Source organism: Osmerus eperlanus, chromosome 18 (assembly GCF_963692335.1).
Source record: "Osmerus eperlanus chromosome 18, fOsmEpe2.1, whole genome shotgun sequence".
In the NCBI taxonomy this organism is placed as follows: Eukaryota; Metazoa; Chordata; class Actinopteri; order Osmeriformes; family Osmeridae; genus Osmerus; species Osmerus eperlanus.
This window is the reverse complement of record NC_085035.1, coordinates 4,218,785-4,237,050: the sequence shown is the minus strand read 5'-3', so window position 1 is coordinate 4,237,050 and position 18,266 is coordinate 4,218,785. Positions and strand designations below refer to the sequence as shown.

Here is an 18,266-nt window from a genome sequence, read left to right as displayed (position 1 = left end):
TTAAGAGTACTATGTTATAGCCTATTGGCAACATGGTTAAGCATTTTGAGTATCTTGCTTGTGAACAATGACTAAGTAATCATTTTGATGGCACTGACATGTTTATTGACATGCATATCTGTCTTTGAGAGATGGACTAAGGATTTTGAGATTTTGTTTTTTTTGCAGGTACACATTGTATGGTGTTTGTATGAAAGGACAAAGGACAGATTAGGTTATATTACTATATAGCCCGTTTGCGGCTCGAAAGATCCTTATCACAATCGCTTACTGTAGTGCAGTTCAGCTCAACTCAGTTGTATTTATATTGAAATACCAGCTCCATAGCTGAAGCCATATTAATGGTAAAAAAAAAAAGGTTTTTTATTTAAAAGTTACAATGATGCTTAGCCTCACATTTTGTCAGTATGTTTAAACATTTAATACCGACGACAAAATACAATACTTTAAATAACCTGCCAATTCAATCCAATACAACTGTGAATACATGTAAAATGATCAATATTTACAGTAATTAATGAGCAAAATAAACAATTTATGTTTATTTTGTGGTTGTGTTGTCCACCTGCCTCACATTATCTAAGTATACCCCCAAAACCATATATAATGGTATAAAGTCAAGAAACAAACACATATAGTACTAGTAAATGAAATAACAGTAACATTAATATTCCCAGTCAGCTAACAAAGCTGTAATACCAACATTAAAACATTTATAAATACTGTACATTTACATAGGTCGATTGTCAATACTTGGGGAGAGGTGATTAGAGATGTTTAATCGCCTCTCAGCGGACAAAAACAAAAGTGACATCCTAGTTTCACACGTGACAAATATGAAAGTAAATATTGAAACAAAACACTTTCCCCTTCCTGCATCCCAGTTGGCATGGCACAGTCAGTGAGAAGCAACTGCATGGCAACCCAGCTCCTTATGCAAAAGACTGTGTGGACCTCATCTTGAGGTGCATGGAAATCTCATACAACTAATATAAAAGTTCTAATGTTTACAGAAGAGGTATATATTGTATAACTGCTGGATTTTGTGGGGCCCCCTGGGCAGTGTGGACCCCTATAATTCCCACCACCTTTCACCCCACTAGCGACTATCCTGCTCCTGACCATGGCTCCTTAACAGGTCAAACTGAATGGTTCCCCACAATGCAAGGGGCATAACAAGTTCCTGATCCTCGAGAAGAAGCCCGTTGTTTTACTGATCTTATCCCTCATACACTGAGAAATTTGGCGCCCTCTGGCCTTCAAGTTCTTTTCTATCACTTCTCCCAGGCTGTGATGACCTTATTACGAGCAGCAATTGTGTTTATGTCCTCTAGGAGGATTCCCTGAGTACCCTGTGGAGTAATCTTGAGAACATCTAACGATCCATTGCGTTTTTGTTTTCTCCCACAAGATTCTGTTTTTTCAACACACACTCTTTTATGTGGCAAGAAACGAAAGGTTCCATGATGCATTGTAGTCACCATGGTCCTTTTGGAATCGCAGTGCCTGCAGGCCATAGCACCCTGGAAGCCCCTGCGAAAGTTCTTGTTGAAAAAACCGTAGATGACAGGATTGATGCCGCTGTTGAAAAAGGCCAGCCAGTGAGCTACAGGGAACAAATAGCTGCTGAGGAAGTCTATCTGTTGCTTGTCCAGTTCGCCATAGTCCGTCAGCAACATCAGAGTCCACAGCGGCAGCCACGACAGCATGAAAAGAACCGCTACCATGATGAGCATTTTGATGACTTTTGCCCTGCGCTGGGAACGAGTTCTCCTGACTTCGGCGATCCCCACTTGCCTCAGGTTGGTGCAGAGTTTGGCAGCAATGCAGCCATACATGATACTGATTAGCACCAAAGGTGCGAGGTAGACGTGAATAAAGATGACCATTGTGTAGACCTGGCGCATCTCTGACCGGGGCCAGTTTTCGAAGCAGACAAAGACAGGGTAGGTCTGGTTGTCCTGGACCATGTAGGTGTCCTCCAGGCGGAAGACGGTCAGTGTGGCAGCCGAGGGGCAGATGACAGCGAAGGCCGCCAGCCAGATGAAGAAGATGGCAAGAAGGGCACTTACGGGCCTCATACGATGCCTGAATGGGTACACAATGCCTGTGAATCTGAGGGAGAAAAGGGTGAGGTCAAAGTAGGTATGTGGAGATATTCTTTTAAGATTTCTCTCAAGGCCGTCATTATGCCGTTGGAAATCCAAATGTAGTTTCGATTTCTAACTGCTTTCGATTGTGGTTATTAAGCATGTGGACCTACCTGTCGATGGCAATAGCCACCAGTGTGAACACTGAGGCTGACACAGACATTCCCTGGACCAGATTGCTCATGGTGCATGTGAACTGTCCAAACGGCCACCCTGAGAACAAATAGAGATGGATCGCTCAACAACATCAAATCAATGTGTGCTTTATGGAACGATCTATCACCACACCACACAAACAAAAAAACAAAATTCTTCGGCCAATTATATTGTGAGGCAAATTCCCATCCACAGATCCAACTCAAATGTAAAGTTTGGGGTCCCATATTGTTACAAATCTTTTTTATTCTACTCCACAAATGTCATGAGTGACGCAACACATAAATCCGCGGACAAAATTCCCGTTTCTTAATTAATACATTTTGGGCTTATAATTGATCATATCATACAGAGATGGAAACTCCTCCATTTTTATAAACAATAAGAATGATGTAAATTATAACAATAAGAAACCCCACCTGATATCAGGTTATCAATCAAAGTTGTTGGAATGCAGAACACTCCGATTAGCAGGTCACTTAGTGCCAAGTTAAGAATGAAGAGGTTGGTGACGGACCGCATGTTCCGATTTCGAAGGACTACCAAAGAGACTAGCACATTTCCACCGACACAGAGCAGCAGAATCCCGCCATAACAAATGATGTACAGCATGGTCATCCCGGTGTTATGCAGGTAATACGGCATGAAGGTGCAGTTGCTCATTCCGTCGCTGTCCATGGTGCTGTTCATTTTGATTCAGTTAAATCCTCAAGGACCTGAAGATTTTTAGAAGTATGTGGTGAAGAAATACAAATCTGCAGGTGTGTCACAATAGTTATTTTTAAATAGTTACATTTAACATTTAGGCTACAAAACATTGCAGTTAACATCTCACAATTACATTTTACCTTTAATCTGAAATGTGTGCATTGTACTGTTCTGAAATCGGTTAGATACATTTCTCATACAGTCATTACATGGTCTTTGCAAGCAAGACTAGATATATAGGTTCAATCATTTCAGGAAAATTACTGACATGAAGAAAAAACATTATACTGTAGTCTAAATTTATTTTTAAATTGTGAAAACCTGCGTCATATACTCTTGCTACAATACTTACCTCCAGGTTGTGCGTGCGCTTGGTCACCGGAGCAGTGTCGTCCAGTGTGTTCAACAGGTGTGCTATCCCTGCAACTGAAGAGGAATAACACATCCTCTATATTTGAGCAACTGGCAGCGTCACTCTGGAAGAAATGTTCACCAACCTCTTCGATAACATGGAGATCAAAGTCACGTCGGAAATAAAAGCTTTTTGAATCAATGCGTTGACCACGACGGCATAAATAGAATTCGTATAAAATATAATTTTAGATGATTATTATTCAAAGTTATTGTTAATGTTCATTATAATTTACTTCATGGCTTTGAAGCTTTTGACTGTGTGCTTTTGTCCCCAAAAACGTTCTGTTGAAGCTACTAGAGGCAAGGTTAGTTCGTTAACTTTAATTATACCATGGTCTGGGTGAATACTCGATTATGATTGGCTGCAGGGGTGTCCATTATCGGGTGATAACGGGCACCTACTACGTCATTGCAGCAAAACTGTTTTTTCACCGTTCTAAATTATTGCGCTGGCTACATACATGAGCCTGTACAAAGTGTCTGAAATAAGTAACCATAACAACAGGGATGGAGTCAAAGCCTCCATTTACAATTTTGAAAGACTTTAACAAACTAACTTGTATTTACAACAATGAGTGACTTCAATATTTATTTTAACCTATTTGAAAAATTTTACTTTTCTGAATGTAATGTGTCAGGTAAGGGATAATGCCCGACGAGGTGTCCAATACGCCTCAGCATCGTCCATTATCAGGTGATATTGGACACCTCGTCGGGCATTATCCCTTAAATATATGTTTATTGCGATGAACTTGTCCCAATGTCAGAGTTTGTCATTATTAAAATGTGTTTAGTATATTAGTATTAGATTTTTCATCAGTTAGACACAGCTAAACACGAGGAAAGTCCTCTTGCAATGTTCCCATGGATAGTATGTAGAATGTATCAAATAATTATTCCAGTCTAAACTTTCCCCTTCCACTAAAACAGAACATATTTCAAGTGTCTCGTTGTTCCATTCTATTTATTTTGAGCAACACATGTTGAGATCAAACAAAGTAGAGATAAAAAATATAATCAGTTATTATTCACTGACATTAACACTCAGCATTATTTCTGCAGTTGTGGAATTTGCCAGTTGGTGGCACTAGTGCTCCCCATGAAACGTGAAAAGCAACTGAAGTTTGAAAACTATTTTCCAGTTCAGTCTTCGACAGTACCATTTGCCACTGGTTTTGTCATTAAACGGCAAGTATCGAAAATATGGCACATCTGATCAATTTAATCTACTAGTGCTTCTGTGTATCCAAACTTGTTAAATCCCAACAATATGTGTCGTGTTCGTGTGGGCTGTATGCCGTGTGTGTGTGTGTGTGTGCACTATATCCATGTGTGTACGTGCATGTGTGTGTGTACACACACGTGTGTGGGCAGCGGCGAAGTGTGTCTGGCCTGGAGCACCTCCTGTCGATCCAGTCCAAACAGCTTCCCTCCTCCTCTCAGGGCCCAGGACTGTTGCTCCTGCAGCAGAGACGGGACAGTGATCCAGACTGGAAGATCTCGAGTCTGGAATGCTGCCGTGCCACAGCTGCTTGGGTCGAAGTGCTGCGAGGCTACTACCGAGAGACATATCTTCCCGAAGCTGGAATCATGTTCCAGTGTGGCGACAGGCAGGCCATGCTGGTGCTGGAGATGGGTATCCTGGTGACTGTGCTGGTGGCAGGGAGTGCTGGACAGAACTCTGACAGACGGGAGGTCGGATCCTCCTGCTTTGGAGGATTTGATCTCTACTTTGTTTTGGACAAGTGAGTTTTCCCTTTACCCCAGGATCTGCAATAACGTATGGATTTCTCGTGATTTTCTTGTGATCTTGTAGCCAGCTAGCCCCCCCCCCCCTAGGGTACACAGGAACGTGGGCAGGCGATGCATGCTGCTGAAAGATAACCAGATGTTTGTTTCTACTTGGTTTTGTACTCAGAAACATGCCTGCGCATCGTCATTCATGTCCTCGTCCTGAGAAATGCTCACGGCAAAGCGATCTCTTATCGCGTGTTATCGAATCTGCGCGTTCACAAAAGCAGGTGTGTGTTTCAGAGGATCAGGTGACAGACCATAGTGAGAAGCACAGCAGAGGGAGAGAGATGTATCCCCAAGGAAAAATAAATCCATGTGTTGATTACATGAAGACACAGGATATTGACACAGGATATCGACTTGAGGTGTTATGTGTTAGAAATGGTGTTTGTTATTTAAATTTAGTAGACGCTCTTATCCAGAGCGACATACAGTAAGTACAGGGACATTCTCCCCGAGGCAAGTAGGGTGAAGTGCCTTGCCCAAGGACACAACGTCATTTTGCACGGCCAGGAATCGAACCAACAACCTTCTGATTAATAGCCCAACTCCCTAACCGCTCAGCCATCTGACCCCCGTCACCCATCACTGAGTTTCCAGATGCAGAGATCTCCCTTAGATTCTAGCGGCACCACAGTTTTGACGTTCCTCTGGTGGGGTTCATAACATTCAGATATAAACTGAGTTTCCATTGTACTGGATTATCCATTGTACTGGGTTATCTTTTATTTGTGAAAGATTTCTGCGTCGAGGCAAATCGTTTTGCTGTAGTATTTTCCTAATATAGTGTTTTTTGAGAGCTGCTGTCTGTATCTGGTCCTCACTCTCTCTGTGTCTCTCTCTCTCTCTGTGTGGAACCCTTTCACCATTAGAACCAGACATCCCAAAGTTCTAGAGTGTTCAGTGTCTCTCAGCACTGAGCATGCAGCCTTATACCAAGGGAAATAATATGTGAATGGCGAGAATATTGTCTGTATAAATATGATACTATGTACGGTATATTACATACTGTATATACAATATGAATGTAATGTGTTCGTAAATTAATCATTAATAACATCACTTTTTATACATTATTCATTTCGTTGTTTGTATTCATTGTATGTATATACATACTGTATATGTATATAGGTATAGATATGTGTGTGTGACAGTGCGATCATTGCCGAGTGGCCAAGTGATGTGTGATAAGAAAAGTAGTATCGAATTGAGTTGCATTGGATCAAAACCACCAATTCCACCCGCCAAAACTTTGTTTTGAACATTGAACACTGCTTTGGAAAATCTGGGCTCATTTCCCGAGTGAAGGTTTTCTGTCTAACGTTTATGGAGCTGCACCAGTAAAGGCACATACCGCAAAAAAAAATATTTTCCTTTATGGTGTCCAAACTACTCCCCCCCCCCCACCCCCCCACGCTCAGCTGGATTGTGCATCATGCTAGCAGTGCCTGAAGGCTCTACAGCACATCAAGTCAATATTCATTTGATCAGTGCTGTTATTGCATACACATGGTTGTGCACACACAAAACACAGAAACTTGTGCACACACACATGCACGTACAGTCCTTTGAAAGAAACTGAAAATCCCCATGTTTTGATCAATGGAACACACGTCCCTTTATTTGACTCTAATGGGACTCAATTATGATGATTAGGACACATGGTGGATATGAACTAAACAACTGTTCTGTATCTTGTTGCTGAAATCTACTCATTATTTTTTCAGGTCCGGGAGTGTGCTGCACCACTGGAATGAAATCTATTACTTTGTTGATCATCTTGCTCATAAATTCATCAGGTAGTGAACAGTTGAAGAACAGCATGCAAAATGGAAATATGGATGTCATGGAAAAACTGTTTGATAGTCATAAAGGAAATACAGCAGAAACACAATATTAAAGTAATGCACAGGACGAAACATAAATATTATAAGAGATAAGTATTACTAGCGAATTAGTCTCTTTATGTACCCAATTGCTGTGAAAGAACCAAGTTAATGAAGTCAGTTGCCAATTACAAGTTCAAGACAAAATAAAAGTATGTATTACATATATATAAGGTGCAGGTGTCTGATACACTCAGAGGCATCTCAGAGGACTGGACAATGAATACAGGAATGAAGGGCAGTTAAATAGTATCACAATATGAGAGATTTTACTCTCCCTATAAATGTTATGGGGGTGTCAATCAACATTAGACAGGGATCCTAGAAATGGCCTTGACTTTCCTCCTATTTTCCTCATTCAAAGTTGCATGGCATTATACTATTTGTCAACATTGTGATCTCTGACCTACAATTTTGTGTCACAGACATTTCCTAGTCGCATCCTACAAAATAACTAACTTATGGCTATGCAGACACAGGCAAGCTTTAGCAAACAGCATAATGACAGTTTATCAATGATACAAGCAATTCATAGATAGGCATATTTCTCTTCAAAACATGACCAAGGGTCATGTTCTCATGAGCTAATATAGCAGGGTATAGATCAAACATTGTCTATTATATTCAGAACATTCAAAACAGTATACAAGTACAGTAATAAAGTAATCATTAGCGTTAATTGTAATCTTTATTTATTGTTATTTATTGTGGGAGTCAGGTGGCTGAGCGGTGAGGGAATCGGGCTAGTAATCCGAAGGTTGCCAGTTCGATTCCCGGTCATGCCAACTGACGTTGTGTCCTTGGGCAAGGCACTTCACCCTACTTGCCTCGGGGGGATGTCCCTGTACTTACTGTAAGTCGCTCTGGATAAGAGCGTCTGCTAAATGACTACAAATGTAAAATGTTAATTGATCAGTGGTTAATGACAGACCTCTTCACCAGATTACCAAATGTATCTCTCTATTCTTTTCCCTCCTTTTCCCCCCTCGTGAAGCCCTCAGCTCCGGATGTCGTTCATTGTGTTTTCTAAAGAAGGAAGGATCCTGATGAAACTGACAGAAGACAGGCAAGACATGAACTGACAAACTTGAACTGTTACACTGAATTGTTTCCACTATGCTGCTAGTTTCTCAGGTTCTTTTAGTATGTATCCATGTTTTAGTATGTATCCATGTGTCTGTATGATTGGTTGTCTGTATTTATTGTATTTATTTAGGAGGAGTAGTTTTAGTAAATGTATTTGTGAGTGGTTTTAACCAGAACCACAGTACCAAATTTAGTTCCGGCTCATGCAAATGTTTTTGGAATGACAATAAAATTATACTTATCCTTATCTTATACTACCTCTTCCTCCTAACCCAAGTTTACTCCACTCACCGCTATCACAGAGTTCGCTTGACATGGTTCGACAGGACTGATCTGGTCTGGAAACGAATGATCTGAAGTGATGTTGACCTCAACTCGCTCAACTGTCTTTTGATTCAGTCAATTCAGGAGAATTTAGTTGATTGGGTTTATTCCGTGAAGAGCATTCAAATGATTGGTATTGGTCTTGCTTATGTGGATGTGTTTGTGGGTAGGGAACTCATTCGGGCTGGACTTGAGGAGTTAAGGATGGTACAACCTGGGGGAGACACCTTCATGCATAAAGGCTTTGAGAAGGTGAGTCTTCAAGCATATACATCAAGACAAGTTAACCCTCGTGCTGCCTTCGGGTCACATGACCCAAAGGTTCATAACGAACCATCGTTGTGTTTACCCAATTTTACCCAATATAAAAACAAATACAAATAATTTTCTTTTAACCATTCCAATGTGGGGGGTCTGAGACAGCCCACCGGTTAAAAGAAAATGCTTCACTTTGTTTTTGTATGCGGTAAAGTTGTCGCAATACGACGGTGGGTCACAATGACTGATGGGTCAGAATGACCCGAAGATAACACAAGGGTTAAGCAAAATGTGGTTGTATGGTGATCTACAACCTGGAAAAGCTGGATATACTGTATGTGAAATTACAACACACCAAAATAAATATATAGACTTCATGAAATGTTTTTCAAATCTCTTTGTCTTGTACTTCAGGCCAGTGAACAAATCTACTATGCAACTGGCTATGGTAAGTATCATAATACACACAAGAAACTGTTATGCATTCAAATGGTTGTAAATACAAATGGATATCCCTTGAAATATTTGTTATCTGAATCAGTAAGCTGTCCCAAAGAGAAAGTGAGTAGCCTAGATAACATTATGTACAATTGCAAAAAATCTATTTCAGCATAAATTATCTCAAGTTTTTACAAAGGTATAAATATCTCAAGATAGCTCAATACTTCAAATCTTTTTAAAAGTTTGGATGCTTCAGCAGTGGTGTGGATTATTGGAAAGGCGAATTTAATGTTGGTATTGCTGAAGTGTCCCTTTTGCCTTGTGAGGACGTGGGGCTATGCCCTCTGTTTGTAATGTGAATCCATGTTTTCTCGATCACCAGGTTACCGAACGGCCAGTGTCATCATTGCCTTGACCGATGGAGAGCTGAGGGAGAATCAGTTTGACCTGGCCGAGAGAGAGGTGAAGTAGACACCTCTACCTGAAAACAGCCACTCAGCTCATATATTTCTAAATCCGGTTATTTCTGGTTATTTGTTTCTGTGTTCAAATGTAACAGTATCCCTTTGCCTTTCTCTGTGTGTGTGACATTTCTGTTTGTTCCTAGACTACTTTGTGAAGTCTTCACCTAAATTACATTTCTTGTATTAGCTTTGAATCTGAGGAAAGTGTTGTTTAAATATGGAGAAAAGATCAGCCAGCCTTTGTTTGGGTTAAGCAAATGGTCTGGTTTATACAAGTTGAATCTCAGCTTTCCACCAGATGTGTATTTCATGAATTCCTGGTAGTACACGTAATGTCTTTATTGGTAAACAAATATATACAAATTGGATGAAATACTTGTTATTCTCTAGAAACTACAACCATAGACGTCTGTTTAGAGGTCTTTGTTTTCTGGAACAGTTCTATAGTATAAGTCCAGTCGTGGCACTCTCAGCCACAATATTAACCATACTCTACCACCCAGTCGGTTTGAACCTAAATAACCTTTTTTTTTTTTTTTTTACCCATCTGAAGTTGTCAACAGCTTTTCCAAATAGATAGTGTGTTTCAAGATCAAACATCAGTTTTGCACCAACATGCTTGTTTTCATATTCAATTTTCAACCAGGCAAGTCGATCTCGTCAGTTGGGGGCTTCAGTGTACTGTGTGGGAGTGAAGGACTTCAATGAAACTCAGGTATGTGAGCTGTGTGTGGGAGGTTCGTAATACAGGAACTGAATTGAGTTTGTCAGTAAGAACAGTTGTAAAGATCAAACAACTAATTCAAAAGAGGACCACCTTGTAATTTGACCTTTAACCTAATAAGGCTCTCCTGCTTACTCTTTCTTGGCACCAACAAAGAGTAGCCCTATGGCTCAATCTTCTCCAAGGGTAAAGACGGTGCTAATTAGTATCTTGCTTTAGTAGCACAACCTTCAACTGATGTTTCGAGTACTCCACATACCCCTTTAACCTCCACTCTCCTATGCCTCACTTCTCTTGAGTTACATCCTGTATAGCCAACAACCATAACAACCAATAACCATGTGCAGTTCCTGTTTGACAACAGGTAGATTCAAACAGTCACATGCAGTAATGCAACCTAACCTTTTGTTATCTCGGCACAGCTTTGGACGATAGCTGACAGCAAGGACCATGTGTTCCCTGTGAACGATGGCTTTGAAGCCCTACAAGGGGTTATTGACTCGGTAAGACAAACAACTTCAAAGAGCAGTTGGCATGCTGGATGTAGTCACAATTATACAAATGGTTTCTGGATAGATACTTGAACTCAGGCCTTGGTTCAAACATCAAACAGCCTTTACTTCGGCTGCTTCTGGTCGTCATCAACATTGCCATGATTGTTGTCGTGGTAACCTCTACCCCATCTCTTTGTGTTTCTTCTTCCCCCTCTCACTCAGATCTTGAAGAGGTCATGTATAGAGATCCTAGCTGTAGAGCCCTCCAGTATATGTGAGGGAGGTGAGTGGCAGTCCTGCTTTCCAGGAACACTGTGTATCCTTCAGCGTAAACCAACGACAGCCCTGCAATCACACCGAATGTCCAATTCCTCTCAGAATCCTTTCAAGTTGTGGTCAGTGGAAACGGTTTCCTGCATGCCCGCAGCGTGGAGAAGGTCCTCTGTAGCTTTGTCATCAACGACACCCTCACCTTGAGTAAGTGATACCAACCCTGACACTGATGGACTATTGCAGCATTCGTGGGAGCCCCTTGTGCATTGTAACGGGGTACGGTTGTTTAAGAATAGATATACTTCTTTTCATCTTCATCAAGTATTTACTTAAAGGAGCACCACCGTGATATTGGGTTTAGGAACCAAGGAAACATATAGCTAATATGTAATAAAGGAATAAAGGAATGAATTAGTTTTTTAAGAGTAGACCAGGTAGTAATCGTACTGAGCATGAAAAGCCAGCTGGAAACAGAGTCAAAGTATTGTTTTCTTTACACTATTTTGACTCAAATAAAATGACGCTCGGAAGTCTGGAAGTGTTAATAATTGTTATGAGAGGGTGAGAAATTGTTTCACAGTTGTGTCGGTGGGACAACTGTGTGAAGAAGGCTTACATTTGTTCTCTTTGAAATGTGTCAGTTTCACTCATGATACACTCATTGTTAGTCCCCCAACTTGCAGCTGTCAGAGACATCTCGTGGGGCCCAAGCTACAGTAGGGGTCTGAAAAGTATTGCCCCCTCACACAATGTAAACTGTTATTTTAGGGGACAGTTCTTATTTACCGACCGAGTTCGTCTTGGCCAGATGAAAAGTAGAGGGATGAAGGGATAGGACGGTCTACCTCTGTTGATGTAACTCCCTCCTCCATTCCCAGACCCCTTCCCAACCGTCATGACCACCTCTCCCTGCTTTGCCTCAGCTGGTAAAATACTTAGGCCCTCTCACATGTCTGGGGGGGACTGTGGATCTCATCAGAGTCGTGAGCTGTCTGTGCACACACTAGACTCGTGCTCAGTCCAGCCAGGGTAAACAAACCACAGCCCCAGAAAATGAGTTTCAGTCGCTTCACGAACCACAAGTAAAGGAAATCCAGGAAATCAAATAAGAGAAAGAATGTTCTCAAATGACTTATTCGGAGCATCGTTTCTTAATGATTTTAAAGCTACATAATGTATGAATTACTTTTCAATTGGAGTCACGCTCAGCATGACAAGACATGACTGACGACTTGTGTATTGTAGCCCCGTATGACACTGAGTATTCTGTTGTCTGTTCCCAGTGAAGAGGCCCCTGGTGGTGAGGGATACTTATCTGTTGTGTCCAGCTCCTGTGTTGGAAAAGGAGAGAACGTGAGTAATGAGTCTTCGATCCACTGCTCCAGCTCCGTCTATCGAGCCTTAGCTTGGCTCTGCGCCTGCTCGTCACCCTTTCATATATACATTGGTATGATGTACGACAGAACGTCATCGATCTGATTTTCTAAAACTACCATGCCGTGGCTACATTTTGGATTGCGTCTCACCAAATCAAATTCATAGTACTTGGTGTGTATTCAAGAAGCACACTGTCGAATAACAAAGCTCAGTTTTTGCTGTCTCAAATGAATTGAGGAAATGTATTTGGAGTCAGGGTCGGCATTGATGGACAATGCCCCCCCCCCCCAAATGGGATGCCGTCTTTGCTCTGTCAAAGCCCCCCTCCCAACTACGCTTCCCTTCCCTAGGACTGCCACCCTCCATGTCAGCATGAACAATGGCCTGAGCTTCATCTCCAGCTCTGTAACCATCACTGCAGTTAGCTGTGTAAGTACCAGAGCAGAGACTCACCACTCTGTTTCCTTGACTACATACGGTCAAGATATATAATCTTGCACCGTCTAAATGTCCATGACAGAGCAACTTTATACCATTCTTGGCCTGAAATAGCCCCACTAATACGCTGTAAGTAACTCAACATCTAACAAAAAAGCCAGGCAGTTTGGACAATTGGTCAGTTGGCTTTTGTTTTGATACAAATCTCCTGGTATGAAATCAGAACATCCATAACATAATCCTCACATTTTTGCTTTTCCATCTCCTTCCAGTCTGACGGGACATACTTGGCAATTGCTCTGCTCATCCTTCTCCTCCTGTTGACGGTAACCATGCTGTGGTGGTTCTGGCCCCTATGCTGCACAGTGGTCAGTGGAACAGCCGTTGACTAAAGATGATTCGTCTAGATTGATGATAGACACTAGAGAAAACAGCAGTGACAACATTCAGAGATTCCATCGTTGAGGCAGTACGTGCAGGACTACTACCTGGTCCTAGTCCTGTACATGTTTCATTTTGGAACCGATGTGGTGTTGCCAACCCTAACTCTCGTTTGTTTTTCCCAGATCATTCACGAGCCTCCTCCTCCAGAAATGGAGGATAGCTCTGTAAGGACTTCCAATGGTTGATGATTACACACACACACACACACACACACTCACACACACACACACACATATACAGACACACACCTATTCCAAAGCCAGTCTGATATGCAAAATATCCAGTGGCTCTGAATCTTATAAAGCTTTTTATTCCATTTTAAACACTGAAACAATGCTTTTAAAATAAAAAACAACTGTGTTTTGGATGACACCTTTCTCCCTCTTTAGGATGACGAGGATGGGTTCCCAAAGAAGAGGTGGCCCACGGTGGATGCGTCCTACTATGGAGGACGAGGAGTGGGTGGCATAAAGAGGATGGAGGTTAGTACTCCACTCTAGCACTATGGACGGAACCATTACCACCCTGTCCGTTCCCTAAGAGCGCCGACTGCTTACTGCCCCGGCCTCTCTTCCTATCTCTCTTCCTGTCTTTCTTCCTGTCTCTCTTTCTGTCACTCTTCCTGTTTCTCTTCCTGTTTCTCTTCCTGTCTCTATTCCTGCCTCTCTTCCTGCCTCTCTTTCTGTCTCTCTTCCTGCCTCCCTTCCCTTCTCTCTTCCTGCCTCTCTTCCTGTCTCTCTTCCTGTTTCTACTGACTCTCCTGCTGTCCCTCCTCCTGTCTTTGCTGTCATCTTGTTTCTCTCCTCCCGCCTCACATCCTGCCTCTCCTCCCGCCTCACCTCCTGCCTCTCCCTCCGCCTCACCTCCCGCTTCACCTCCCGCCTCACCTCCCGCCTCACCTTCTGCCTCTCCCTCCGCCTCTCCTCCTGCCTCACCTCCTGCCTCTCCCTCTGCCTTACCTCCCTCCTCACCTCCCGCCTCACCTCCTGCCTCTCCCTCCGACCTCACCTCCCGCCTCACCTTCTGCCTCTCCCTCCGCCTCTCCTCCTGCCTCACCTCCCGCCTCACCTCCCTCTTCACCTCCTGCCTCACCTCCCGCCTCACCTCCCTCTTCACCTCCTGCCTCTCCTCAGGTCCGCTGGGGAGATAAAGGCTCCACGGAGGAAGGTGCCAAGCTGGAGAAGGCTAAGAACGCCCGCGTGAAGATGCCCGAGGAGGAGTTTGAGTTTCTTCCAAGTCGTACCCTTAACAATGGCATGCACAAGCCCATCAGAGCCCAGAAGTGGTACTCACCCATCAAGGTCAAGCCCTGTAGCTTTCAATTAATTGAATATTCCAAAATGTATTCCTCTTCAAGAACACGTCGACTGACAGGGATTTGATGGTTATGCAAATATATTTTGAGAGGATAAAGGAATTGTGCCTTTCACAAGCTCATTTTACATTTGCCCATTGTTCCCCAATGTGTAGCTTATCAAGCCCTTGCAAATAGAGAGATATTTTATTAGTCCTTTCAGAAATTAATTATGCACCACACATCAGTCGCCAGATAAATGTAGATACAACAACTAGAATAACGACACGAGCACAAACAACAAACGACAGAGCAGCTCAACATATTTACAGAACTTTGCACAACATATCACTAGTGCTCTACACATTATAATAAGGTGCAACAAAGGTTAAGTTATTTATGTTTCACAGTTTGTTCAGAAATGCAATACAGGTCCAAAAAAAAGTTAAGAAGATAAAAGAGTTGCCCAAGTAGAACAGCTATTGTTTGAAACTAACTGGAAATCTTATTTCAATGATCAAATGTGCACTGTTCCAAAAAATATAGTGGTCACAGTAATGAATTGAGAAGATACTCATTGTCCAATCTATCTTTGTTCACTAGAGTTCCTATGAACTCAGCGTATCCAGGAAACAGTTAATGCCTTTTGTTTCATAATGTCTTAGTCAGCTGGATAGGCAGTAATTTGAACCAGACTTAAACTGACTGACTCCTCTGAAATGGAATCTGCAATGCTGCTGCTATTTTCCCCCAAAATACATTCTTTCCCTATTTTCTCCACTCATCTGAACAGTTGGTCCTACTTTACTGGGTACTGGGTACTCTACCTTTTCAATGTATCTACAAAGGCTGTGAGTCAAATCAATACACAGACAAAAACAGAGTGACGGACAGCTTGTGAAGAGGTCTAAAGAAAAAGATCAGTTATTTCGAGCAAATTATTTTTATTAAGGCGCCCAACAATCTCGCACTTCATTCAACACTTCATTAGCTGTTGCCATGGGAACTTATTACCTTGACTGGCTGGGTGTCAAACTGTGTGCACTGCACATTGAAATGATAAGACCACAGGCTGTAGCATTAGACCAAAACACTTGAGAAATGAATGACAAACACTAATACACACACCAGGAGCTGGTCATTATGGCTAAAGTATATTTTTGGGTCTCTCTAACCCGTCAGACTAAAACACGGTATTATATTCATTTTATAATCATTTTTTTTCAAGTAGGCTGTTTTTGTTACCATGCAACAGTTTGGCATGATGATGACAGCAAACAAGGAATAACAAGGAACGAAGGTAGGATTTGAATAAATAGCATTTTCACATCTTGTCTTGCAGGGCAAACTGGATGCTCTCTTGGTGTTCATGAGAAAGGGCTACGACAGGGTGTCTCTGATGAGACCACATCCTGGAGACAAGGTGAGACCCAGGAGATAGCTGCAACGACTAGGCCAGCATGTGTCAGCCACCCTGTAAGGACGAACTGTTCAGTCAGTTCATGAACTAATACTGTACTCATAAGATTAGAACTAGAACAAAGAGTCACATTAATGTCAGACCTCTATTCTATTGTATATGCATATTTTAGTGTGAGCAGACAAGGGTCAAGTCCCACAGATAACTTTTTTTTTTTTTGGGGGGGGGGGGGGGGGGGGGGGGGAGAACTGGATACTTTATGGCTGTGAAAGAAGCAGACAAAGGCATTTCGAAGGAAACGGTAAAGCGGCCAAAGAGCCCACTATGTCATGGCTTGGCAGACTCTCCTTCAAAGTCACAAGACGAAGAACTCTAAACCTCAGGAAGAGGAGGGAGGAGGAGGGAGGGACTGAGCCAAGGCTGCAGCCTTAGGAATGGAGCAGAGCGAATGGAAAACAAATGTGGAAGGTCTTTTAGAAAACCTCTTTCAATTGGCGTTGCTTTATAAAGAACCCTGATATCCCCAATAGGCAACATCACAGTTAGCGAGACACAATGTCTGCGAGGAAGTGCACTTTACATTTTATGGAGCTTTCAATTGAAGTCAATGCTCCAGCACTGAGGGATGGTTCGGTGTCTGAATCAGTCCCATTCTGAATCTGATTCAGACACCGAAGCTATCCCCTCCTCGCCCTTCCCTGGCAGGGCTGTTGTTTCTCTCCGACAGCAGAGAATTAGAAGAAGAGGTCAGGGACAGCAATTCCATCTATTATGTTGTCAATATGCAACTAAATCTTCTAGTCAAGACTTTTCCAGAAAACTATTTGCACACCGGTAGGAAAACAAGGACATGGGTGGAGATCTCACTTCCATTCGTTCATTTATATGATCCGACACGGTTGTATATAACACGACGATATGTATTCACTCTAGAACAGTTGTACACCTGCTGACAATGTTTTTTCCCCACACTTTATCCTCTGTAAATACAGGGAAGATGCATAATCTTCACGCGGGTGAAATCGTACCCCGCTCCGCGCTACCCAATCTACAATCACCCCTCCACCCCCATCTACAGCCTCCCTCATAGCTATCATGACCCTCATTCGCAAGACACCCTCTCACACAGGCCCCCCTCCCCCACCTCCACGCTACCGCCCCTGCCCTCCACGCTACCGCCCCTGCCCTCCACGCTACCGCCCCTGCCCTCCACGCTACCGCCCCTGCCCTCCACGCTACCGCCCCTGCCCTCCACGCTACCGCCCCTGCCCTCCACGCCGCCCCCGTCCTCCATCACCCCTCCCCCTTACACCCCGGCTCCAACCAGAGCTCTGCCCTCGACCTCTGTTAGCCCTCCGCCATCTCCACCCACCCCGCCGCCCCTTTGCTCCCCCACCCCGCCTTCCCTTCCCGTGTTTTTGCCTCCCGAGCCTCAGGCACCCCCCCCACAAAGAGCCCCCCCCCCCTCCCGTCCTCCCCCGCGCCCCTCTAATTAGGCTCCTACTGTGGGCTACGTGTTAAAGAGAAAAGGAAGGAGTCAAGTCATGTTCCAAAGAACTGATTTGCATTGGATCCATGGAGGGGCCAACCAGAATATCCCAAATGCTGTATCCTCTGCTAACCGAAGCAAATGATACATCTTGTCAAGATCCAGCTCTCACAAGAACACAAGAAGGTTGTTTCGAAATGTCTTTACAAAATTATTCAACACTTTTTTTATTTCTTGTGTGTATTACAAAGACGTTGCTTACTATGCTGAAACCACGCACTGCTGTTTTCCTAAATACACATTCTCATAATTTCTTCATGCTGAATCGGATATGTATCATTGAGACATTGATGACTGTCATAATAATGAATTAAAACATGCATACTAAGGAATGGAAATATGAAAGTCTTGTCACAGTGTCAAACCTCTGCTTAGAAAAAGAGAGGGATTGAAATACTTATGAGAAGAGGTCTTACGAAGGAAAAGGGATGGCCGATAAATTCAAGTGTCCTTGTGTTTCAGCACCAGCAGTTTCATCCATAGATTCAGGTAGTTTTCAGTACTCAGCCACGACTAGTTGCAAACTCTGTTAAACGGGACAAATTTAATTATGGATAATATATTGTATGTTT

General features: G+C 42.8%; 2 protein-coding genes across 3 annotated transcripts; one reads left to right on the top strand and one right to left on the bottom strand.

The window, feature by feature from the left end:
• Window positions 1–462: 462 nt before the first annotated feature.
• On the bottom strand, window positions 463–4,279 carry npffr1l1 (neuropeptide FF receptor 1 like 1). 2 transcript variants are annotated; one of them, XM_062483829.1, is made up of 5 exons: window positions 4,181–4,279; window positions 3,367–3,775; window positions 2,726–3,022; window positions 2,264–2,363; window positions 463–2,115 (listed from the first exon to the last, which is right to left on the bottom strand). In XM_062483829.1, the coding sequence occupies exons 3-5, from the start codon at window positions 2,994–2,996 to the stop codon at window positions 1,275–1,277; spliced, it is 1,212 nt and encodes a 403-aa protein (XP_062339813.1). In that variant the 5' UTR covers window positions 2,997–3,022; window positions 3,367–3,775; window positions 4,181–4,279; the 3' UTR covers window positions 463–1,274. The 2 variants fall into 2 exon arrangements, with proteins under 2 accessions (XP_062339813.1, XP_062339814.1); XM_062483830.1 differs by lacking the exons at window positions 3,367–3,775; window positions 4,181–4,279 and having other exon boundaries at window positions 2,726–3,128.
• Window positions 4,280–4,845: 566 nt separating this feature from the next.
• Window positions 4,846–17,641, top strand: antxr1b (ANTXR cell adhesion molecule 1b). Its single transcript, XM_062484822.1, has 19 exons — window positions 4,846–5,173; window positions 6,950–7,021; window positions 8,103–8,174; window positions 8,689–8,770; window positions 9,191–9,224; window positions 9,600–9,679; window positions 10,328–10,396; window positions 10,828–10,908; window positions 11,122–11,182; window positions 11,278–11,376; window positions 12,456–12,525; window positions 12,900–12,978; window positions 13,260–13,355; window positions 13,554–13,595; window positions 13,821–13,913; window positions 14,565–14,732; window positions 16,068–16,148; window positions 17,138–17,318; window positions 17,424–17,641. Exons 1-19 carry the CDS (start codon window positions 5,019–5,021, stop codon window positions 17,639–17,641), a joined length of 1,833 nt encoding a protein of 610 aa, XP_062340806.1. The 5' UTR covers window positions 4,846–5,018.
• Window positions 17,642–18,266: the final 625 nt, after the last annotated feature.